A 25,727-nucleotide genomic window follows, 5' to 3' on the forward strand; every position below is an offset into this window, starting at 1 on the left:
TCTTTTAAAATTTTAAATAGTTCAGCTGGAATACCATCACTTCCACTGGCCTTGTTATTTGCAGTGCTTTCTAAGGCCCATTTGACTTCACTCTCCAGGATGTCTGGCTCAAGGTCAGCAACCACACTACCTGGGGTATATGAGACATCCGTTTCTTTCTGGTATAATTCCTCTGTGTATTCTTGCCACCTCTTCTTGATGTCTTCTGCTTCTGTTAGGTCCTTTCCACTTTTGTCCTTTATTATGGAAATCTTTGTACGAAATGTTCCTTTCATATCTCCAATTTTCTTGAACAGATCTCTGGTTCTTCCCATTCTATTGCTTTCCTCTATTTCTTTGCATTGCTTGTTTAAGAAGGTCTTCTTGTCTCTCCTTGCTATTCTTTGGAAATCTGCATTCAATTTCCTGTATGTTTCACGATCTCCCTTGCATTTTGCTTGCCTTCTCTCCCCCGCTATTTGTAAGGCCTCATTGGACAGCCACTTTGCTTTCTTGCATTTCCTTTTCATTGGGATGGTTTTCGTTGCTGCCTCCTGTATAATGTTACGAGCCTCCATCCATAGTTCTTCAGGCACTCTGTCCACCAAATCTAAATCCTTAAACCTGTTCCTCACTTCCACTGTGTATTCATAAGGGATTTGACTTAGATTGTATCTTACCAGCCCAGTGGTTTTTCCTACTTTCTTCAGTTTAAGCTTGAATTTTGCTATAAGAAGCTGATGATCTGAGCCACAGTCAGCTCCAGGTCTTGTTTTTGCTGACTGTATAGAGCTTCTCCATCTTTGGCTGCAGAGAATATAATCAATCTGATTTCGATGCTGCCCATCTGGTGATGTCCATGTGTAGAGTCGTCTCTTGTGTTGTTGGAAAAGCGTGTTTGTGATGACCAGCTTGTTCTCTTGACAGAACTCAATTAGCCTTTGCCCTGCTTCGTTTTGATCTCCAAGGCCAAACTTGCCAGTTGTTCCTTTTATCTCTTGACTCCCTACTTTAGCATTCCAATCCCCTATAATGAGAAGAACATCCTTCTTTGGTGTCACTTCTATAAGGTGTTGTAAGTCTTCATAGAATTGGTCAATTTCAGTTTCTTCAGCACCAGTAGTTGGTGCATAAACTTGGATTACTGTGATGTTAAAAGGTCTGCCTTGGATTCGTATCGAGATCATTCTATCATTTTTGAGATTGCATCCCAGTACAGCTTTTGCCACTCTTTTGTTGACTATGAGGGCCACTCCATTTCTTTTACGGGTTTCTTGCCCACAGTAGTAGATATGATGGTCATCCGAACTGAATTCACCCATTCCCGTCCATTTTAGTTCACTGATGCCCAGGATGTCAATATTTATTCTTGCCATCTCATTTTTGACCACCTCCAACTTACCCATGTTCATGGTTCTTACATTCCAGGTTCCTATGCAATATTTTTCTTTACAGCATTGGACTTTCCTTTCGCTTCCAGGCATATCCGCAACTGAGCGTCCTTTCGGCTTTGGCCCAGCCGCTTCATCAGCTCTGGATCTACTTGTACTTGCCCTCCGCTCTTCCCCAGTAGCATGTTGGACGCCTTCCGACCTGAGGGGCTCATCTTCCAGCGTCATAACTTTTATATGCCTGTTGTCTTTGTCCATGGAGTTTTCTTGGCAGGGATACTGGAGTGGCTTGCCGATTCCTCCTCCAGGTGGATCACGTTTGGTCAAAACTCTCCACTATGACCTGTTCTTCTTGGGTGCCCTGCTCGGCATAGTTCATAGCTTCTCTGAGTTCTTCAAGCCCCTTCGCCACGGCAAGGCAGTGATCCATGAACTGTGGCTCAGCACAAATAAGGAAATTTGTCCCTTTGTGGGTAGCATATACGGATCCTGACTCCATATGCTGGTGTTTTTTCAACCATTCTATGCTATAGGGCAGGCATGACCAACTGGTCAATCACGATCTGCTGGTCAATCGGAGAGTGTTCCTGGTCGATTGCAGGATCCTTAGTGATCGGCAGCCAAGAAAAAAGCTCAACAATTCTGGGCAGTGACAATGGGGTAGATCACTGCCAGTTTTATTATACTGGGAGTAGATCACAGTCTCCAGAGAGTTGGACGTGCCTGCTATAGGGGAACAGTCTTCCTGCTTAAACAGGGAGTTAAAAACCCACACCAAATTGAGGTGTTTTGCTCATAGTTCCTTGTTTATTTGTACCCTTCGTCTTTCTTGCAGAGCCTTACTTTGTCCATGCAGTGGATTATGGCAACTATATCTACTTCTTCTTTCGAGAAATAGCCGTGGAGTATCACAGCATGGGGAAGGTAAGGGGCAAAAATATATTGTAGGCCAGCGTGAGTTAGGAATGACCTTGAAATGAGACTATAAATCATAATAGCAAGGTCATTGTTTTGAGAGGATGCTGCTGCTGCTGCTGCCAAAGGTTGGTTGGAATACAGCATTGCACTCTGCCTTGGATATAAAACACTCTGGCTTCTGATGGCAACAAGAGGCACCTGGCTTTTCTTCTTCTCCTCCCCATTAAGCAGGAAAGCATATGGCAAATTGATTTAATTCAGAGCTCCAAATAATCATTACAAGCCTGACTTTAAAGCAAGGAAGCAGCTGCATTTGGAGAACAGCAGAAGTAAATGGGAAGGAAATTTCAGCCTTGCTGTATCATAAAAGCACAATGGAAGCCTTATTGACAAGATATATATATTTTATATAAATAAAAAAGCACAATAAATGTATTAAAAAGCTTGCAAGGTTAAAAAGGAGACAGACATAAATAAAGTCCCGATGACGCTTGCATACTTTAAATAAATGCTTGGGATAGAGGAGGCTAGTGGTTTAGGCTGCGTGGATCGCAGATGTAGAATGTGCTTTTGTTTGTCGAAAGAGAAAGCTGAGTGGTCTGCATAGAAATGAGTTTTATACAAGCTGAGAACAGTTCTCCTGAAGGATTTATGGCTGTGTATGAAATGTCACCGGCTTATCTTTCATAGTTCCAAAGCCGAATTTTCTTCTGTTTGCTATTTGTCGCAGATTATGGAAAACATGGGATCAAACCAAGCGCCAAGTGTTGCCATTTCTGTCTTTTTATATATATTAAAAAAAAATAGGGAGGTGGGTAGAAACAGAACTTCAGCAAAGTCTTTTTGATGAATAAATAGTTCAGTTTCTTTATTCCCCCTCCCCGCACCTTCCCCAACTCTAGGTAGTTTTCCCCAGAGTAGCTCGTGTGTGCAAGAATGACATGGGTGGATCCCAACGAGTGCTAGAAAAACAATGGACTTCCTTCCTGAAGGCACGGCTGAACTGCTCTGTTCCTGGCGATTCACACTTCTATTTCAACATACTGCAGGCAGTTACAGATGTTATCCATATCAACGGTCGCAATATTGTCTTGGCCACCTTCTCCACCCCCTACAACAGGTAATTTAGCTAGTATCATTCTTGCTTGCAAGTTTTTGAATTGAATTGCTCCTGAATCCCACAAGCTTTTTGAGTCTTCTGCCAGAACTATGGAAGCTAGGAAGGGTGGTTGTGAATGCAAAGTAGAGGAAGTTGTAAAAAGTCTTGTATTCTATAGTTTTCCAGTGTATTTGCCTATTTAATTATTTAAGCTGTTTATATACCACTTAACTATCAAAATTTCATCACTGGGAAAAGTCTGCAGCCTGGTTCAGACACAATGGCAAAGTATTTTCCTGCTAGATGAACAAGTTCTATGTGTTTTAATCCTCCTGCTACCACCCTTCCCCTCTTTTACATGTTACAGGAGGAAACCGATAGCATCTGTTTTTCATTTTTAACTAACTGCAGTTTCCAGTAATGTCTAAACACTGGGAATTGTGATTTATTAAAGTATGAATGATGACAGCAAGCTAGATTCAGAGATTCTGGATTGATTCTGGTTGTTCAACTGACAGGAGTTTAACCAAGCCATAGTTTGTTGAGCTCTGATGTTGTGGGGCATGTGGTTTGCTGAAAACCGAAATCAAGGGCATTCAGTGTCCTCCTCCTGGACTATAAAAGAGGACCAGTGGGGAGCATGTGAGCCTGAAAATTGTGGAGACTCATTCACATAATGGAAACCATATTTTTTTAAAAACAAATTACATGTGAACCAGGTCTTTGAGAATTCTATCTCATCTTTTTGCATTTTTGTGACGGCTTCATAAAATTGGCATAATTTTCTCAGTTGTTTTGGGGGAATCCAAAGGATATCATTCCCATTATTTGAGAGTCAGTGTGGTGTAGTGGTTAAGAGCGGTAGTCTTGTAATCTGGGGAACTGGGTTCGCTTCCCCGCTCCTCCACATGCAGCTGCTGGGTCACCTTGGGCCAGTCACACTTCTCTGAAGTCTCTCAGCCTCACTCACCTCACAGAGTGTTTGTTGTGGGGGAGGAAGGGAAAGGAGAATGTTAGCCGCTTTGAGACTCCTTCGGGTAGTGATAAAGCGGGATATCAAATCCAAACTCTTCTCTTCTTCTTACACTCCCATGTTTTCCCATTGTCTTGTCAATTCTCCAAGTGCTCATTTTTAACATGGGGTGGAATCGCAGTACAATTTTTGGAGGTGTAGACCAGCTTAGCCCTTCTGCAGACTAGATGAACCTCGGGGTCCCTTCCAACTCTATGATACTATGAGTGTTCAGCGACACACACAGTGATCTGACTGTTCCTTTCGCCACTCTTTTCTGCTTGCATCTTGCATTACATGACTGGGCCTTTGCCATTACCTTTTCTGCAACATGAGACCCTCATCAATTTTAAAAGCTATAGGGCAACATCCAACATTGCAGGGAAACTGTCGTGTAACGGGTCAATGGCCGTAATAAAGATCAATCCAATCCAATGTGAGAAGGTTGGTTGGATGTTGGGCAATCCAACATTGCACATACAGACATCCCCTTTCTCTCCCTCCACCAAAGCCAATGTGCCCCCCCCCCAATGTTTTCAGTAGGGTCCCTCAACCATCCCAAGTAGATAATGGGGAAGAGAGAGGCATCCAGCTGGAGGTTAAATCTGGCCTGTCCACTGTGTACATTCCACAGACAGACAGACGGATGCTGATGGATTTTACCAATACAGTGGAACCTGTACTCACAACCACAATCTGTTCCGGAGGCCCGTCCTCATGGCGAAACGGTCGCTGGGAGAGGCGTCGTTGTGCACAGGTGTGGGCGGTGATTGCCCGCTCCTGCGCAGGTGCGAACGGCGGCAAACCCGCCGGTTACTTCCGGGTTTGCCATGGTCGCAACTTGGAACGTCCGTGAGTGGAGGCGGTTGTAAGTAGAGGTTCTACTGTATCTCTTTTTTCAAGGAAGCTTAATAGTGTGCGCACTCACACATTTCTTTAGAAAAGCATTGCACTGCAATCACTCATAAGCCACTTTCAGGGTGGGAAATGTTGCACTTGGGTACATGCAGTTGCGTGATCTGCTTTAAAAGAAGCCATGAGAAAGAGCAATGAGCATCAGTGCGAGTGTCATCAGAGGCAGACTGAGTGGAGCGGGGCGGGTTTGGTCACACTGGACGCAGAGCTTTGGAGGCATAGTAAGGGATACCAGAACTATAATTTAGAATGGAGTGCAAGAAGCAGGGAGGGCACACAGGGCACTACTGAAATGTGATACCCCAAGCTGCGCCACTGAATGTCATATACCAGGGGTCAGCAAACGTTTTCAGCAGGGGGCCAGTGCACTGTCCCTCAGACCTTGTGGGGGCCGGACTATATTTTTTTGGGGGGGGTAATGAACAAATCCCTATGTAAGACACAGTTGTTCTGCCTGGCCTTTGGCTTGGAATCAGCTTGATTCCCTCCCCCTCTTTCCTTTTTCCTTTCTTCTTCTGTGATGGAACTCCTATTTGGGGACCTCCCTGGCTTTCTTCTGGCCCACGTAGGACCAGTCTGGATAATTGGCCTTGGTGAAGACTTGACGTTTTCATCCCCAAAAAAGTTTTTGATTTGAGTTTCTCCTGAAATGAGGCTGCATTTTAATGTTGTATTTTAATCTTGTTTTTAAGCTGTATTTCAATAAATTGTTTTATATCTGGTGTTAGCCACCCTGAGCCCGGTCTTGACTGGGGAGGGCGGGGTATAAATAAAATTTATTATTATTATTATTATATGCCCCACAAATAACCCAGAGATGCATTTGAAATAAAAGCACACATTCTACTCATGTAAAAACACACAGATTCCTGGACCGCCCGTGGGCCAGATTTAGAATGCCGACTTGGCCTGGCCAGGTCAGGCATTATGGGGTGCTCATGGGCAAATTATTATTATTATTATTATTATTATTATTATTATTCCCTGCCTTTTCCCCTGATGGAACTCAAAGCAGCTTACATATAAAAATGAAAACCGCTAAGAACATGGGGGGGGGGTGGAATCATTAAAAAGCAATTAAAACTATATAAAACTGAATGGCTTGGGCCGTTAACATGATCACCCCTGAATGCCCTCTCCCACTTGGTGGCACCTGCTTGGCTCTCTGGTATACTCCAGAGCTTAGGGCAAGGAAACAAGCTAGGAGACGGCTGGAACGTGGGGAGAGGAAAGATCTGGTTGAATGCAAGTCTACCTAGTGGCAGTAAAGGCAACCAAGAAGGCATACCGTACTTTGCTGCCTCCATTGCATCCTCACTATACCGTCCGCCAGAGCGTTTCCTGGGTAGTGTGGGGCCTCTTACAGTCTGGTCCAAAGGATGTGGTAGAACTGACAGTAGCTTGCTAGGACTTGTTTGCAAAGCCTTTTGAAGACAAAATTGCTTGCATCCCACAGCAGATGTCTCTCAAAGGGCTTTCCGACAACTAGTCCTGTTGTGTTGGATGAGTTTCAGTTAGTAAGGCTCATTCAGCCCAGTGGGAAACAACAGCTAAAGGGTTCTAGTGAGCAAGCACCCATTGTTCACTGAGCCACTTTGGCATGACGCTTCCACTCATGGCAGCATCTCTTGATCAGCAGGTTCAATAGAGGTGGCAAGAGTGGAAGCGAAGCATATGGGACTCCCGTATCCCCTTTCCCTGTTGCCTGACGTGTGGAAAGGCACCCTCCTCAATCTGTGCTCGTGCACGTTGTACGAGCTGCATCGGGAGTCCACACATTTTCGCACCAGGAGGCATGTTCCAGTTTTGCCCTTGGTGAGATTAAGCGGAGGATTCCTAATTCACTTGCTTCTGCCTGTGACTGGGTGAAACAGTCCTCAGAAACGCATTGGGGAATGCCTTCTACTCAAGCCCTGTTTCGAAATGAATAGGGCTCATGAAACAGAACAGAACAGCACTGCTGAGTAACTCCAAAGCGTTTCGACAGGACAGATTCCTAACAGATTGTACTCCCTGTGATTCAGAGGGAAATAAAGAGTGCCTGCATGCCAAGTAGGAATAATTCTCTCTCATGATAGATTTGAGTTTCCTTTCTGTGAATGGATGCCTCTTCCTTTTCCCTTGCAAGGCACCCAGCTCAGCAGATGGCCTGAGCATGGCGAAGTCCTTTCCTTTCTGCTGCAATACGAGTCATAAATAAAAGTAACAGGGCCCATTATTCCGACACCCATAGTTTTTTAGGTCAGCTAATAAAAGACTTTTACAGCATTCACCTCATCTGTTAAGAATTTGTAAGTGCTGGTATATTACCACACACTTTCAGTAATTTATGGGAACATGCTAAGATCTCCAGTTGCTAAGGTCTCCAGGAAACTTTGGCAAATATGCTAATTAAAGTAAAATTGCTCCTGTGACAACTGGGGCCTGTTTCCTTTCCCATGCTTTCTATTAGAAGGGACATTTGATGGAAGAGGGAGAGCCTGAGTTCATGCATTCAAGCTCTGCGTTGGCTACCTGGAGTCAAAGGGTAAGCTCAGCACTGTCAAAGGCAGGCCTCCTGCTGCTCGAAAAACAAGAAGAAGGGGCAAGGCAGCGAGGCAGAATAGCTACTATTGACAACCAAATTAGAACAGCTGCTTTGGGAATGATTCAGCCATGAACTGAAAATACAGCCAACACGAGAAGTAAACACGTTTTATTTGCAAGAAAATCAGTGTTGAGAATAACATGTGTGTAGCCAAAGGGGGATGGGGGTGGGGGGAGGAAGCATTAAAAAAAACCAAAAACCCTCAATAGGTTGAAGTCTAACTTTCTCCTGCATTTTCCTAACTGTGTCCTTGGCAACATTAAAAGGCTCACAGTGTAAAATTTCATTAGCTCTGTTATTCCTTCAGGGCACCCCACCAGCCCATTTTCCTTTCCCTTCAGCTATTATTGAGGCGCTTCCAGCCTGCCGCTGTTTTTGAGTGGGGTTCTAGAACATAACCAGAAAATTTAGGTTGTCCTGTTATAGTTGATTGGGAGGGAAGTCTTGTTCAACAAACCTCACTTTCGAAGGAAAGAGTAAACAGGTGGGTCTTAAGTAGCTGACAAAAGATGTAAAGTGTTAGTGCCAGGCACACCTCTTTAGAAAGAGAGTTTCACAGTTTTAGGGCCAACACAGAGAAGACCCTGTCATAAGCCACTGCTCCCCGAGTCCCTGAGGGAGTAGCACTACCAATTAGGCTTCATCCACTGATCATAATACCCGCACATACGGTAGGACTAGCACATATGGTAGGAAATGTTCCTTCAGATATCTGGGGCCCAAATGACTTTATACATTAAAGAAGGCACCACAAATTGGGCTCGGAAATGGATAGTGCAAATGTTTCAGGACGGGTATCACAAGAGTCCCTGCGGCCATTCTGAATCCCATTCTAGCTGCCACATTCTGCACCATCCAGACCATTTTGAAGGGCAACCCCACACAGAACACATTGCAGCAGTCCAGTGTGGAGGTTCCCAGAGCATGGAGTACCATGGCCAAATTGTCTCGATCCAGGAGGTTTTGTGGTTTGCACACTAGATGTAGCTGGAAGTAGGTACTCCTAGCCACCAAGGCCACATTGTCATTGAATCCAGGAGAGACTGCACACCTGCTGCTTCAAGGAGAGTCCAACCGTGTCCAGAGGAGGCCATACTATGTTCTCTGGCTGCAACATTTGCTTAGGTTGCCTCAGTTAAAGCAGCTTCATCTAACTGGCAATCAGGAACAGACCACATCAATTTTGGTCCTTTAGCAGTACGGACACTTTTCCTGAAGTTGGACCAAGCTGCCTAATTATTAACAGCCGTTCTATAAACACAAGCCGGAATACGTGAAGCAGTCTTAGGCCGCTGGCATGCCGCATTGTGGATGTGGACCACATTGTAGTGAGTGACCCTGTTTTTGCTCTCTGATCATAGAATTGCAGAGTTGGAAGGGAACCTGAGTATCGTCTATTCCAACTCCCTGCAATGCAGGAATATGCAGCTGTCCTATACAGGGATCAAACCTGCAACCTTGGCATTATCAGCACCACGCTCTCACCAACTGAGCTATCTGGCTATGCATATACCTGGCACGACGCAGGCACAGTTATAAGCACTGCAGTTTTGCCAGTTGTGGGTCTGTCACTAACTCTCTCACTGAGAGAAAGCCACTGTTCCGCTAATAAGTTTTATGTCTGAGTTTACGCAGCACCCTGTGATAGGGTAGGGTTGTAATTAAGTCTTTCTAATACAGCTCCACAAATGATGGAAAGCACCATCATGAGTTATTTCTTAGCCAATGAGTTTATACGGCAACCCAAAATTTGACTGAATGTATACAAGCAACCCTGAGATAAGAAAATGCCACCTTCATCTTTCACTAATTTTCATTCCACATATTTCCATTTTTGGATAATCAAACCATCTACTTAGCATTCCGTTTTAGCTTTCTCATGTAGCAGCGTCTTTTATATCGCTTCACATCCAAAAGCCAAATTCCGATGGTTGGATGTAGGATAATAACTCACCACCTTAAATTGGGATTATGACTCAGCCAGATGGTGCTTTGCTATCTGATCAGAAATCATATCGCTTAAGTCAGACACAAATGTACTACGGTAGATCATGTGTAAACAACAAAGGCAGACCAATGAATAAATCATACCTGAAAGTCATTGACTAAGGGAAACATCCAAGCCCTTCCAAAAGTGTTTGTGTAAGACTGTAAATATATTTAGTGATTGCTACTATTAGGTTACATGTAAATAGTCTGGAAATTCAAATTTAAACTTTAGTGGGTGTAAGGCAAAGCTGCATTTCCTTCTGCAAACTCTTTATAGTTGACCGAGTTAAGCAAATTCCTGCTCATAGGAACTCAGCCAGAAACATGCAGGAAAATCGAATGATTTTTCAGAACCGCAACGGATGGGTAGGTATTTTTGCTGAACTTTTGGGTTGAGCGATGTGCATCAGTATGCAAAATGTATCCACTCTGGGCATCTGAATGGTTTCTAGGACGCAGCTAAAGATTTTTCAGGGCCTGGAAGATTTGACATAAAAAACGTGTTACAAATGTACACAGTTTGCATCCAGAAAATGTGCTGTGATTTTGATAACCCAGTAATTTCTTCATACCACAAGTTGTCAGAACTGTGTCATTTAATCTTTTAGGAAATTTGAAATTAATGTAATATGCTGTTTTATTAAAAAAATCTTTTTGGAGGCAAGCCGTACTGACAGGAGCAGGCTGCCCAGTGGAGCATCTCAAATGTCTGTATGGGGGCAATTTTTTATTGTCAGTACCCAGAGGTTGGAAGGTTCAGAACGGAATGGCCTTTGACAGGAAGGCTTCTATGCAGCATGTTTCTGAGATGGAAAAAAAAGAATGCATAACTTAAGAATGAGTAACTATTTCTGGAAATGTCACATTGCAGCATCCCTGGCTCTGCTGTCTGCGCTTACGATATTCTTGACATTGCCAATGTATTTACTGGGAGATTCAAAGAACAGAAGTCTCCAGATTCAATATGGACACCAGTTCCTGATGAACGAGTGCCCAAGCCCAGGTACTTTTCTTTGCTAAGTATTCTGCAGTGAAGGGGCTGGGAATTTGATCATTGGTTTCGTATGCATGAACTGAGTGAGATACAGAGGCAAATGCAGAGAAGATGGAAGCATAACTCCATATAAACCAAACGGGTTTATATTCCCCCACTCTCTGTAATGAGTTTGGTCATGCAGGAATGGAAAAAATTATTTTAGGAGGCGGTCAAACTACTCTGTTCCATTCTTTCCCAGAGAGCAAAGGAGAGTTAAACAGATTCCTCCGGGAGAAAAGGTCTGGTTAAGAATGTGACTCAGGGCCAAGTCCCGTCTTGTGCCACAAAAAAGATGGTGGCAAATGCTCCCATGTGACCTGGCATTCTCTGTCATTCTCAGAGAGAATGAGAAGAGAGCAGGCAGTGATAGGTTAACTCATCCACTGATAAGACATGAGGGCTACCAACTGAGCTGTCAAAGGGTCACGCCTCTGGCCAGAAGATGGCTGATTATCCTTCATACCATCGTCTCCCCCAATGAACTCTCTGTGCCAGTGAGCTGGAGGGTAGTGTAGGAGGCACATGGTTCATTGGGTTCGGGAGGGGGGTCCCATCTCAGATTCTGCAGGTCTTAATGCTGTGGGATTCCTCAGGTTCACGGTGCCCCTCATCACCAGCATTGGGCTCAGAGTCAGATACCTGATCCATCTCCTCAGTCACTGGATTATTCCTTCTCTCTGGAAAGGACATAGGGGCCCTCACAAGGTGTGGTAAATCCATTGCTGCCTGCTTTCTTTCTGACTAAACAAAACTGAGCCCCCGCAGTAAATGAAATTTCCCATTTATATAGCAAGGTAAGGGAAACAGGATGTGAAAGTAAAGGAAGATGTTGGTTTAAAAGAATTTATTTTTTAATCCCTGATCTCCTGAGAAAATGCTTTTTCCACACCCCCTTTTTACTCCTAACGGTATTCACATTTCATTTCAGTTTTGTCCCTAACCACCCCTGTACTAAACTTTGCACATTGCTCATGCATATACACTTCCTCCACCCAAAATTACAGGCATGGTTTTTCACACACACACACACACACAGAGAGAGAGAGAGAGAGAGAGAGAGAGAGAGAGAGGTGGCTGTCAAATAATGCTCCATTGGCACAATTGCAGCAATGCAGTCATACAAGTTTGTAATTGGCTCATAGCAATGCCTAATGGAACCATCTTTGCAGTTGCTCAGTCTGTGTGTGTCTATCATTGTGCTGTGTGGACTTGCAGTGTCTCCTTTGGGAGTTCAAAGTCTGGACAAGCACAGCTACATTAGACAAGAAGGAATTGTGCAGAAGGGAACTGTTGGGGTAGGGCATACTCAGCAAAAGGAAGTAGATCTTTCTGTTGCCAATATATGACTGTTCTGGCCCAGTTTCCATGAGAGTACTGGGGAGATTCCAGGAATAAACTGAGCACATTTGTATTCCAGTTATCGAAGACAGATAACACTGTGTCTTATTAAAGGACTCTGCAGACTCATGCTGAAAAGGCTTGGGTTTTCATATTTGTCAAAAATAAAATGTTCTTGGGAGCCATAGCAAAGAGGATGTTTACTCTAATGCTGGCTGGATTCACCCTTCAAGCTGTGTTTTTAAGCAGCTTTTTTCACAGTTTCAGAAAAATGTAACATTTCCCTTGCAAATTAAATAAAGTGCTCTTAATTCCAAGAAAGAGAGTGTTGGAAAAGAAAATCTGGAGCACGCCTAAGGAGTGAGCAGAATCTTGCCAAGCTGTGTATGTGTTTATTGGGCTACATGTGGATGGATGAACTGTGAACTTGCATTTTACAAACTTCATAATCTGCTTAGGAAATTTATGTTCACTAATGGCCATAAATCAGGTTTTCCCACAATGCAGAACTGAGTGCTGAATTCTACTCTCGCACTGTGGAATGACTAGGCCCAGAGGAAATCTAAGAGTGCTTCAGTTGGTGCCATTATGCATTGTTCAGTTTCTACAAAGCCTCTGGCACACTCTCACTTAATAACAGGTGCTTAGGAAAACAGTTTATGTAGAATATTTGCACAAAAGCGATAAATAATCACATTCCCTCCCACCCTCTTTTTGATTTAGGCCAGGTTCTTGTGCTGGCTCAACATCACTTGAAAAGTACATGTCTTCCAATGAATTTCCAGATGACACTCTGAACTTCATCAAAACACATTCTCTCATGGATGAAGCTGTTCCATCCATTGTCAACAAGCCATGGTTTCTGCGGACGATGGTCAGGTAAATAAATATATTCCATTCCGTTTCCTTTCGTGTCTGCCTGCCCAGATTTGGTAATGAACTCTGATGTTGATCTTTTGAATGTCCCATACATTAAAGCCATGCATCTATGTAGGAGGTGCTTTAGAAACTAGTTAAAAACCGGAAATAGAGGACAATAAATAATTGGACAGTGTTGACAATGGAAAGAGCTTACAGGTGCATCCCCAAATATTTGTACTAAGAGCAATGCTTATTTTAAATCTTCTTTTAAAAATAATCATCATCTGGAGACAGAGAGAGGTGGAAATGGGGAAAAGACTATGCTTGTAGATAATCAGATTATTTAGGATGCTGACATCCCAGCCAGACTCAGAAAGGCTCCAGTAAGGCTAGCCATATTTGGAAACCGAATGCTAGACTGGATGGACCTTTGGTGTAATCCAATAAGGCAATTGTTACATTCTAATGGGTTAGGACAGAGACAAGAATGTTCCTGCAGAACTGCTTCTTAATCTCCTTACATTTATGTCTAACCTTTCTTCTATAAAATCATAAAACTGTAGAGTTGGAAGAGACCCTGAGGATCATCTAGTCCAACCCCCTGCAATTCTGGTATATCTAACCATCCCCTATAGGGATTCAACATGTGACCTTGGTGTTATCAGCACCACGCTCTGACCAACTGAGCCATTATTAAACCCAAGGGTAGCATACATCCATCTCCCAGAAGATCTCCAATCCAGGCTCTGACCAGACATGCTCAGTTTCAACCAGGTCATAAGTTCATGTCCCTCCAGCCGATATTCTGGGACCTTCTGGGTATCATAGAACTTTAATGAATGGAAAGTTGTTACTAATTCCATCCAGGCTACCCCTCAGTCTATGTTAGAGAGGAAGCACGAATTACACATTTACTTTTAAGAGTCAGCATTTTAAATACTTTTGATTTAGCTGCAAGGTACATTCACCGGATATGAAAGCTGTCTGCTAGGATGTTTTCAGGATATGCTGATGTCTGTCAGGATATGTTATGGAAAGCGTTAATGTTTACACAAGTGTTTAAAGAGAACTATTCATATCCAAATAATCCCATGGCTCAATTTAAGAAGAAACAGTGAGGGGTTATTTTTTCTCCAGAAGGATACACAAGTCAGCTACCATCAGAAACACATTTCTAGGGACTGGAATATGCATCAGAAGATTTGTGAGCTTTGTGTCACAGGCATATTTGTACAATAATTTTATTCACAGACATGACGGTCATGTATGATGGTGTTTGTATGTTGTAAATATTTAGTTGTACATCTTTCAGGAATAAACGGATAGTTTTGTACATGGATGTAGGACCACATACAAAAATAGGATGCAGAATTCAGTAGCCATGCAAAAAGCTCTCCATGAATTGTTTTATATTATGATAGCTTACGGCTTTAGGTAACAGATTTGAACTAAACTAAATGGAGAATCAGGCAGTGAAATGCTGTGACCTCTCCACTCCCAATGTATGGCTCTCCCTGTGTGCTTGCCTCAAAGTTGCTGAATAAATCTAGCTTTCAAAGTGGCCTTGTTGTTTTAGCCATATTGGCCCACCCTAGGCATGATCATGTCCCGTGTGGAAATAATTTGGATCTGTCTATTTTAAGTGGGAAATTGTGTTTACATATGAATAGATAAGCTCTGCTTATAAAAATACTAAATACTGACCTATAAAGTGAAAGAAAGGGGGGGGGGGAGATAAAGCAAATGACAGCCTATTGGGATAATTAAAACTGCAATGTTGTTCCAGATACCGCCTGACCAAAATTGCTGTGGATAATGCTGCTGGGCCAAATCGGAATCACACTGTGGTTTTCCTTGGATCAGAGAAGGGAATCATTTTGAAGTTCTTGGTCAGGACAGGAAACAGTGGTTTTTTAAATGACAGTCTTTTCCTGGAGGAGATGAGCATTTACAATTCTGAAAAGTATGTATCGTTGGTTCTCTTTCCTATATGTGTTAGTCTCACACTTAGTGCAGCCCAATGGGGGTGGGGAGCCAAGGAAACTGGTTTTTTTAAAATTAGTATTGAATGAGGAATATATGTTGTTGTTTTCAGGAATTTTAATTTCCCCATTTAAAAAATGACTGTGGTCAACACATCACAGCAAATAATTATACCTCCACACGAACACAAACACACACACACATACATACATACACACAAACGCAAACAATATAGTAAACACTGCAGTAGCCCTGTCAACACTGTTCCCATTGCCATTCTGATCACCTTCCAACCTTTTGATGCAGGGATTCTCCTGTACTCAATAGTAACTCTATGAATGCTCAAATACACTTAAATGTGTCTCTGTAAGTTGGCAAAAGGGACGCAGGTGGCGCTGCGGGTTAAACCACAGAACCTAGGACTTGCCGATCAGAAGGTCGGCGGTTCGAATCCCCACTATGGAGTGAGTGCCCATTGCTCGGTCCCTGCTCCTGCCAACCTAGCAGTTTGAAAGCACGTCAAAATGCAAGTAGATAAATGGGTACTGCTCTGGTGGGAAGGTAAACGGCGTTTCCATGCGGCTTAGACATGCTGGCCGCATGATCCGGAAGCTGTACGCCGGCTCCCTTGGCCAATAAAGCGAGATGAGCGCCGCAACCCCAGAGTCGGTCACGACTGAACCTAATGGTCAGGGGTCCTTTACCTTTAAGTTGGCAAACAACACCCCCTCCACACAAACACACACACGTAATGGATGAAATATGGGAAGATAGCGAGGAGTGGGGTTGGATTGTTTTCCCTATGCACTCCGCAGCCTTTTCATCCCTGGATGTGCCTCCCAGGAGGGAAAAGCAAAACTTCCTTGTCACTCTATGCTGAGTCACCCTACCTTCCAGTCTCTTAAGCAGGCTCCACAAATCAGGATATTAGTTTACATGATAATATGATTTAGGGAGCAAACCAAACTCCTGGCAGGCAGCAGCAAGGTTTAATGGAGAGGCTGAGGGACTACTAAATCCAGAGCACAGCTGGATTAGGAGGGAAGGCAGGCCATGGAAATCCTGGTGGTTTTTCCGTCACACCAGTTCCACACTGACACAGGAGAGAGGCCTAGATTGAGCATGTTGCTGGTAGCCAGACCAGCTTGTGGTCCAGTGGAAACTTGACCAGCCCAGCTCTCCTCTGGCCTTCTAGCCTGTTTCAGGAGCATCTGCTGGCTACTACCAGCAGGGATACTACTGGTGCTGGCTTCTGCTTGTGGTTTATACAGGTGAAGTTGGGAGCTACATGGCAGCAGAGCCAGACACCTCTCCCTCTGCACCATCCAACCCCCTCCAGGACAGCAGATTGAGAACCTGAATTGTTTATGTGCCTGTTGTTGTTGTTTTTTGTAAGCTGGAAATTTCTACTTTCATGAGTTAATCCTGTCTGAGAAATGTTTCTGTTGTAAACAAATTGTCTTTCTGATTTCATTGAGCTGATCAAACGGCCTTTCTCTCCCCCTCCAAATCAGGTGCAGCTATGATGGGGTGGAAGACAAGAGAATTATAGGGATGCAGCTGGATAAGCAAAGCAGTGCCCTCTATGTAGCATTCTCTAACTGTTTAATCAGGGTTCCCCTCGGAAGGTGTGAGCGTCATGGCAAGTGCAAAAAGTAGGTACTTCTTCACGTGTGTCCTCTCAACTGCTAACTCCGTTCTCAAACACACAAAAGTATTGATTCGTTGATACTGACATTGAGCTACTGATCGCAAAGAACTCCATATCTGTCTCCTCTATTAAGGGCCTGCATAGCATCTAGGGACCCGTATTGTGGCTGGATGAAGGAAAGTGGGGCATGCATGCAGCTGTTACCCGGAACAACGTAAGTTATAATTTGCATTGAGAGGTACTTTAACCTGCAGTAACAGTATTGCTCAAATAGGCTTTTGAATAGAGTTCTGATGAAAACCAACAGGCAGCCAATAAATATTTGTTTTCTTTCTATTCTCTATGCTTCCATGGTACTATTGTAGGCAGATTTATTTCTGACTAGGATTGGAGCTACATGGACATGCAACACGGAGAGACCACCAGAAAACATTTTTTGTGTTCTTTTCACCTCTTTGTCGCGTAACATTTAGGATAACTTGGCCTCATGCTGAGATGCCATGTTGTTGTGGTTTCATGGCACACCGCCCTAAACCCACCCCGAGACCTGTGGGTATAGGGTGGTATAGAAAGTCAATTAATAGTAGTAATAATTAATTAATTAATTAATTAATTAATTAATTAATTAAATGATACGGGCTTCCTTACAGCACAATACCATATAAAATTACCAAGCACATACCTCCTCACATTCTAAGTTAAGAAGTAAAAAAAAAAATGCCTCAGCTGCAGATTCCTTATCACATTTTTATGAAGCTAGTGATATACTAACTCAGAACAGGGGTGCCTAACCCACCTTTTTGTAATAGATTCATATATCCAAGGAGGACTTCCATGGGCAGATAGCAAACCTTTCCGCATAAGCTTAACACTGTGTTTGCCACTCTGAATGACCATTTCTTGCTTTGTGTTTTTAGATTCATACACTATGAAATGAGCCCCAGACATTCTCTAGGCTGTTGGAGGGTTTTTTTGGGGGGGAGGGGAACAGTGCATCTTTCATGCCAATATATATTCCTTAAGTTTCAGTTAAATACCGTGGCCTGATCACATCAGAAGTCTAGGCACAGAAACTATCTGCTCTGACATGTGCCCATGTTGCAGTACAGTAATGGTTCTATATTGGTTGTCACGTAAAGATGAGGGTGAGAGGGAATACTTGGGGGTCTCATTAGGAATCCTCTTCTGCTTGCATTGGGCAAGTATTAGAAGAATAAGCGGGTTTTGTCTGTTTCTTCCTTTCACTTCTAGGCTCAATGTGTTGAGGCCTGTGAGTGCAGTAATTCTCACCAGCCTGTTTCTTTCTTTTGTTTAGACTTGCATTTGAGCAGGACATTGAGCATGGCAATACCGATGGCCTGGGAGACTGCCAAAGTAAGCACAACTGTTTCTGCTCTTTCATTTTATCCTACATTAGAGAATCTCTATAGATGCTTGGATGCTGCCTGCTCAGTATCAGCAAAGTTAAAGATAGAAAATCATGACAATAGCGAAAACAGTGTTTTAACAACAGACCTTTTAAAAAAAGGCAAGAGAAGCATTCAAGGAAATTTGCTGTACAACATCACCACCTATTTAAATGGCAATTGTGTTGGAATTAAAACGTAGCTCCGAAAAAAATGTAATTACAAGTTCCACCTAAGTTGTGTAAGAGGAGTGTTTTTGAATGCTGAGTTGGTGCCTAGGGTAACAATGAAATCAGCCACGGGGCACGTTTTTTGAATATTTCCTCCTACACAAGACATTTGTGTCCCTTCCAGCAATTTTTGGGTGTTACAAGAGCAAAAGCGTTCGCAGATTGGCAACATTCACCACAGACGCAGAGATGGGATATTTTAGCAAGTGATGCTCTAGAAAGAATAAGATCCTAGCAACAACAATCAGCTGCTGCTTCCATACTTTCTTTTTCAAAAAAAAATAACCATTCTATCCTAGCAATAGTAACATAAACACAAAGCCAATTAGATTTGGCTACGAGCCCGGCACCACCACAAGGCATACTTGGATAGCTGCCAGGGCCCAAGTGCCATGGGAGGGATCACTCCTGACACCTACTATGGGCCACATTACCAAAACAAAAAAACGCTGTTTGTTTGTTTGTTTGTTTGTTTGTTTGTTTGTTTGTTTGGGCTTTAGTGCCAAGTGGCTTCAAACCACCATCTTGGATTTACTCCCAATTCCCCAAAAGTTAAGCAATATTGAAACATGGGTGGAAATACAGGCACTGCCTATCAAACCATATTGACAACCCTCTTTTCGTCCCCAATGATCTAAAGTGACACACAAACATTCGGACATTTCTTGGGCAAATTCAAGACCTGGCAGCAGATGTTAGCGGGTGAGGCGGGGGCAGCATCGTAGTTGTAACTTTTTGCAGAGTGATACCGTCAACTGCTGGAGCCCCCTGGCCCTCCGTCTGTCAGGTGAATGAAGTTTGTTTGCGACAAAATGACATAGAGGAAATCAGAAGATGAGGGACACAATCAAGCAGAGTCTGGGTACTTATTTCCTTTGATGGGGATACCTACTTCTGTTTGCATTTCTAATTAGAGTCTAAGGTTGCAGTTCAGCTGGCTGAAGATCTTTTGTTACAGCTCAATGTGTTTTACAAGTTGAACCTTTGCAGTTCGAAATAAGCAGCGCTGCAGTTCAGTTGAGCTTACTCCTAGGAAGCTATGCATGCAATTGCAGTCATTGGGTGTTATGCTATGTCCTCTTCAGAGTGTGGGTGCATGCAGACACATGCATATATTAATTGTGGATCGGCTGCCTGCATTTTTTGAATCCCCTTGGGGCTGTGGCTATGGGGGCCGTCACTTCAAAATATAAGAGTGCACTGGGGAGGGGGCTTTTAGATGGCACTTCGCCACAGACCTCCTCAACTGTGGGGCTGGCCCTGTTTGGCTATAGACCAGCATCACTGTTACTAGGACTAACAATATTTATAGGGTTGCCATATTCCCAGAAGTTGAAAATCCAGACAAAAGTTGTTTGGGGGCTTTTTAAAAAAAAACCTCCCTGCTTGCCATACATCCTGGTTTTCACGGACGTTTTGCCAGTTCAGCAAAAGCAGGAAAGAGAGTGAGGGAATAAACTTTGGGGATTCATTTCAGGCCCTCTACAAGACACTTTCTTCGTGTTAATGATGTTTGCATCTAAACATTTTGGCTCAGCCCGATTTGGAAGCAATAAGCATATTCTCAGAGTCTGATTCCAACTATAGATTTTTAATGCAAATAAACATTTGCTTAAAGCGGCTTTAAACAAATGCATGTTTGCTTTACAAAAATGGAGCCAGATTTTGACTTGGACTACCTAACTACTCAGGAAAAAGACACAGCCTGCAGTGTAGGCAATCCAAACTTTGGATTCAGCTATGTTTAAGTGAACAGAACTAGATATAGATCTGCCAGTCAGTAGTTGAAAAGGGAAGATCAAGGAGCATCTTAACTTGATTGTTAACTATTGATTGTTAGTGGTCTGTATTCCTGAAGCTGTCATGATCTATGTGAGGTGCTTGATCAAACTTGCTACCGTCTATCACCTGATAGTGTCCAAAACTTTGAATCAATTTATACACAAAGATTTAGAATGTGAACAGAGCTGAGAGCATGTATGTTTGAATACCTGTTTTCCATTGTGCATGTCCCAAAGTGATTTGTTCTTGAGCAGATTTGAAAAGGCCTTCTTTAAATGAAATCGAACCAACTGCACACTTTGAAAAGCACCAAATCAGTGCAAATGCAATTCATAAACCCTATGCTTACCACATAAACCCTACAAAGTTAGCTACACATAGCTGCATGTAGCGCCCCAAAGAGAGAGAAGGAATGTGTGCCCTTCAGATGTTGCTCACAGCATCCTTGGCCAATGGGCCATACTGGCTGGGAACAACGGGGATTGGAGTCCAGCAATTTCTGGAGGCTACCATATCAACCAGTCCTACCATAGTATATTCAGCAGAGTGAAATTTGGACAATTGAAGAAGGTGTGTGTGTGTGTGTGTGTGTGTAGATCCCTTAACACTTTCCATCCTTGGCTCTTTCCTTCTCCAAATTCTCTTCTGCAGGCATTGAAATGCATGTTTTCCCTTGCATCTAACATATAATTCGTCTCTGATAGTCAGTGTTGTTGGACTCTTTAACTCCCATCAGCCCAGCCAGCATGACCAATGAGTGGGGATGATGGGAGTTGTAGTTCTGCAATATCTGGAGGGCAGCACAGTTGAAAGCGCTTGAGACAGCTCTATGTTCTGATACCTTTAGCCAGCCTTGAGAGTTTCTTGTTCACAAAGAGTTACAGAAGGATCAGCAGCGCTCTCGTTGAGTAAGAGGCAAATCAAGATAACGTAAAGCTATCAGAACAGAATGTACCCCCTGAGATGAAAAACACACACATGGCCAATTATTTAATGTTCAAAACTCATGAACTACATCCAAGATGTAACCTTCTTCTCTAACTCTTAAAATCAGCCTATCTATGCTAACCTCAGGAGGAGCATTTAGAAGCTCATATGCCAGAAGTCTTTTAAGTTACTGCCTCAGTGCCTTGGTTTTACACAAAACAGCCGTATCCTAATTCCTTCAGCAGTGCTTAAGGATAATTCAAGGTGCATCCTCAACTCACCTTAAATATCCTTATCCTCATAACTTTAATTGCTTTTAATTGGCTAAAAGAGAAAGAGGGGGAAATATGTATAATTTAACAGAGAAAGGAAAAGAACGTGGCGTGCATTTTAAATACTTCTAGCGCATCCTAAATATGCCTACTTGGAAGTAAATTCCAGGAAATTTACTCCCAGAGGGTAATGATGGTGGTGGTTATTTATCATTTTACCCTACCCTTCCTCCAAGAAGAGCCCAGATACTGAATTCTTGGATCCTCAACATAGTTATCTCACAGTAAATTTCACCCAAAAAAAGGACTTCAGGGGGTGCAAAGTTGCAATCATAAAAACAGTGAAGCTTGCTCCTTTATGAGTAAATGTACTGAGGTAAATGTGTCTTGAATTTACAAGCCGTTAGGGCTGAGACCTACATTCTTGAATTGCTAAGAACAAAACATCATACTTCATAGTTAGGTTAACTTGGGAGTTATGTTCCAGTTCTCACACCTAAAATCAACATCGTGTAGAGTCGTACCTTGGTTCTCGAACAGAATGCATTCCGGGAGTCCATTCGACTCCCAGAACCGTTCAAAAACCAAGGTGCTGCTTCCGATTGGCTGCAGGCTGCAGAAGACGTTCGGCTTCTGAAAATCATTCGAAAACTGGAACACTCACTTTCAGGTTTCATTTGTTTGGGAGCTGCTTTGTTGGGGAGCCAAGGCATTTGAGATCCAAGGCACAACTGTATAGTCTAAACCCATTGAGTTCAGTGGCAGGTGGTGACGGTGAGCTTTGGTATTATGGCATCCTGTGCAAGGCCAAAATTTGCCCATCCCTCCAAAGTCCTTGCACTGCCTTTCCAAAGCTAAGTAAGGAAGTGCCCAGCTTTGGAAGAGACACAAGGGCTCTGGCAGGGTCCTAGAGCCCTCCCCCCTCCTACCCAAAGCTGGGACAGTGCTAACTAGGGCTCAAAGACCCTGTCAGAGCCCTCACACCTCTTTCCCAAATCCCTGCGCCTCACTTAACCCAGTTTTTTAAGGTCACTTACCCAGCTTTCAGGTGATGCCCCCATGGCTCTGTGCAACGTCCATGTGCCCCACTTGCACATCACTAGATCCATCCCTGTGGGTGGGATTGCAAAGGCATTCCCCCTGGAAGCTAGCTCCATTTTTAGTCGTTTGTTTTTATACCTCTCTTCACCCAAAGATCACAGGGCAGCTCACAACATAAAAATACATGATGAGAACACAAAATACATAATAAAATGAAAACAAAAACAAACCAATAACCTCCCCTCCCACAGAATTTAAAATCAACCACATTCACAGTTGTACCTTGGTTCTTGAACGCCTTGCAACTCGAACATTTTGGCTCCCAAAGGCTGTAAACCTGGAAGTGAGTGTTCCGGTTTGCAAAAGTTTCTTGGAAGCCGAACGTCTGATGTGGCTTCCACAACTTCCAATTGAGTGCAGGAAGCTCCTGCAGCCAATTGGAAGCCGTGCCTTGGTTTTCAAATGTTTTCGGAAGTCAAACGGACTTCCAGAATGGATTCTGTTCAAGAACCAAGGTACAACTGTATATTGAGTACTATATGGGTTAAAACCTAGTACAGTTAGATAAGTGCCAAACAGCCAGCATGTTTGTATGTATCTCTTCTCGTCAATGTCAGTTGATGAAATAAATATATATAGACCCATATAAACTACTGATTGGGTCCTATTGTACATGACAGAGTCATGCAGTCCTGCTGCATTTGCCACCTTGTTTATAACTTGCAATCCAGTTAGCTTTCCATGCATAAGCTTTTCTCTCTTCCACATCAACCTGTTCAAAGGCAAGGAATCTGGAGCCTTTCTGCCAGCTTGAGAAAGTTTTAGTCATACCCCCTGGACAGGCAGGCTTCCATGCATAGGAATGATCCCAGGCTACAACTGAATATGTAATAGGGCCATCTCTGTGTATGAATTTGATCGCACCATCTCTCCTTCAACGTGAAGCTTATCCCATAGTTTACAACGAGAACATGATAATTTCCTGGTAATTCGCAATTGGGAATTGGGGACCATGGCATCTTTCATTGCATTCCTCACTCTCATTTGGCACATAAATCTGAACAGAGATTGCGCGCCAGATTTATTCTTTATGAATTCCACCAAAACTGAATGTAAGACTACTAAAGAGCATTTGAAATTCAACCATATAGATATACACCAACTAATTATTTTTAAGATGAATTTCTTACCACAGCATGACAGGTTCTGGTTTTGTCACGCTGGCTCAAAGGAGCTAGGACATGATAGTTAATTGACAAAGTTTATTATAAAGGCACCAGTCTTGCACCCTGAGTGAGATCAACCCTTTTACATACAGCTAGTTATATGCTCAAGCCTGGGTCCCATTTGTTTTGAAAGTCTAGGTGGCCCACTCAAATCTATCTTTATTTTTGTTGCCAATCCTGTCGTTCCCTTTATTCCGATCATGATTCGCTCATATGGTTTGGCACATTACTTGTTCCTTTTTCTTAAACTAAGCTTTGGGGTTCATGCATACTTCCTTTTGTCCCTCTGCTTTTCCCCAGAGAAAACTGCTCTTTGGTGCTCAGTCAGAGCAAACAGCAATTCAGGACTGACGTTTCCTTCAGTTGAGCACTAAAGAGTGGAATTTCCTTGGGAAAGGAACAGGGCAAAGGGAAAATTGCTTGGACCCATGCTTTCTATTCATGGGACAAGAGGAAATGTGCCCTTGGATATACAAAGAGAACTTCATGGCTACAGGAATTATTGTTACTAGTCAAGATCTCTTGATTATGAATAAACTCTGCAAACCAATCTCTAATTGGTCACCCATATGCATTTGGTTGGGGTTTTTTATTTTCTGTTTTAAAAAAGTTACCCCACTCTTGAGGTTGAAATCTCTCAGAAAATCCAGCAATTTTATAATCAAAACTACAGTGTACAATAGCTGTGCAGTACCAAAGAGAGTGTTTAAATATTGATCCAAGAAGATTATGCCACGGCTTGAATGCAGACTTTCCTTTGCACTCTCCAAAGGCACTTTCACTTGACCATAGGGAGCGTTGTTCCTAGTTTCCCCGTGAGCCCCCCAAATCCCTTCCCAAAAGGTGGTTGAGATGTCATTCTTCTCACCCACCTCCCCGTGCACAAGTAGAACTCATATCTCCTTTTGGGATCCAAGAACCCCATGTTTCACTTTGCAAGAATAAATATCAAGTTTTTACTTAAGGCAAGATTCCACTATCAATATGATAAAACCATATGAGAGAATCAGCACAAACAGAGAGTGACACTATACACATGAATAGCAGTAAGGATGTATGTGAGGTTTTGTGGACAGACAACTTAGAACGATATTAGAAATAATTTTTTCCCCTTTCCCCTCCCTCTCCTTTCTCTTTTTTTTCCAGATTCGTTCGTAGCACTGAATGGTAAGGAAGTTCCCCTTCCACATTGTTTTAATATCTGTCTGTGCAGATCAATTTTGGAGGAATCATATATTTTACAATCTTGTCAAATATTTCCATGTTTTTATTGTTTTAATATTTTGCCCTTATTTACTTTTTTTCATAGACATTTCAACTACTTCATCAGATCATGAAATGTCTTACACTACAGTGTATGGTCAGTTTTGGAGCTTTGTTTTTTTAAAAAAATAATAATAATCTTCCTCAAATCCTTGTGGTAGTAGTTCGTAGTTTCCATTGCAAAGTAGATATAGTCCTTTTCATTTTGGGGCCTAGTTCACTAAACTGATACAAGATTCATCTTACTCTAGCACAGTTATTTCAGTCTTTCCTCGTCCACAGCGACCCTTGAAGTAAGCTTAATGCGAGCTAAAGCCAAATGTAAATTCACATGCTTAAACTATTCACATGCAGAAATTTGGAAAAGGAAATTATAGGAGAGAGGAACAACTCCTCTAGGCAAAAGGGTATAGAACCTGAAGTATATTTTTGTGCATAAAGTGACCAAGCTCTGTAGTCAAGTTTATGCCATCTAGTAGGAAGAGCATCATGGTTATGTACTCAATACAAATTGAGATATATAACATTTAGTCCAAAAGGTTGTAGGGTGGTATTCAGTTAAGCCCTGCTCAGAGGAGACCTGTTTAAATTAATGGACCTACGTTAATCACAATCATTAACTCCAGTGAGTCTATTCTGAGTAAGACTAGTTTTGAATACCACCCATATTATACAAAATCAAAATGTGCAGACAGTTAAAGTATGGCTAAATTGGAGAAGGGCACATCAGGCCTCCATCCCAAAATGAAGCACTGGCGACAAATTTTGTATCTCCTACTCAAGGAAGGAAGGCTGAAGAGTGGGAAGTCCTGACTTAAATA

The 25,727-nt window shown here is 42.8% G+C and overlaps 1 protein-coding gene across 9 annotated transcripts in view; it reads left to right on the forward strand.

The window, feature by feature from the left end:
- Positions 1-25,727, forward strand: part of SEMA6A (semaphorin 6A) — a 192,163-nt gene that overhangs the window by 130,830 nt on the left and 35,606 nt on the right. For 5 of the 9 annotated variants that reach the window (XM_079995364.1, XM_079995370.1, XM_079995366.1 and 2 more), the window contains exons 9-18: positions 2,206-2,294; positions 3,191-3,408; positions 10,762-10,893; positions 12,988-13,143; positions 14,912-15,088; positions 16,623-16,763; positions 16,893-16,973; positions 18,075-18,133; positions 24,790-24,810; positions 24,953-25,003. In XM_079995364.1, the coding sequence (XP_079851490.1) occupies positions 2,206-2,294; positions 3,191-3,408; positions 10,762-10,893; positions 12,988-13,143; positions 14,912-15,088; positions 16,623-16,763; positions 16,893-16,973; positions 18,075-18,133; positions 24,790-24,810; positions 24,953-25,003 (1,125 nt within the window). The remainder of the gene's footprint in view (positions 1-2,205; positions 2,295-3,190; positions 3,409-10,761; positions 10,894-12,987; positions 13,144-14,911; positions 15,089-16,622; positions 16,764-16,892; positions 16,974-18,074; positions 18,134-24,789; positions 24,811-24,952; positions 25,004-25,727) is intronic. The other 4 variants (XM_079995371.1, XM_079995368.1, XM_079995369.1 and 1 more) reach the window with 2 other exon arrangements.

The sequence above is a fragment of the Podarcis cretensis genome, assembly GCF_951804945.1.
Source record: "Podarcis cretensis genome assembly, chromosome: 11".
Classification (NCBI taxonomy): domain Eukaryota; kingdom Metazoa; phylum Chordata; class Lepidosauria; order Squamata; family Lacertidae; genus Podarcis; species Podarcis cretensis.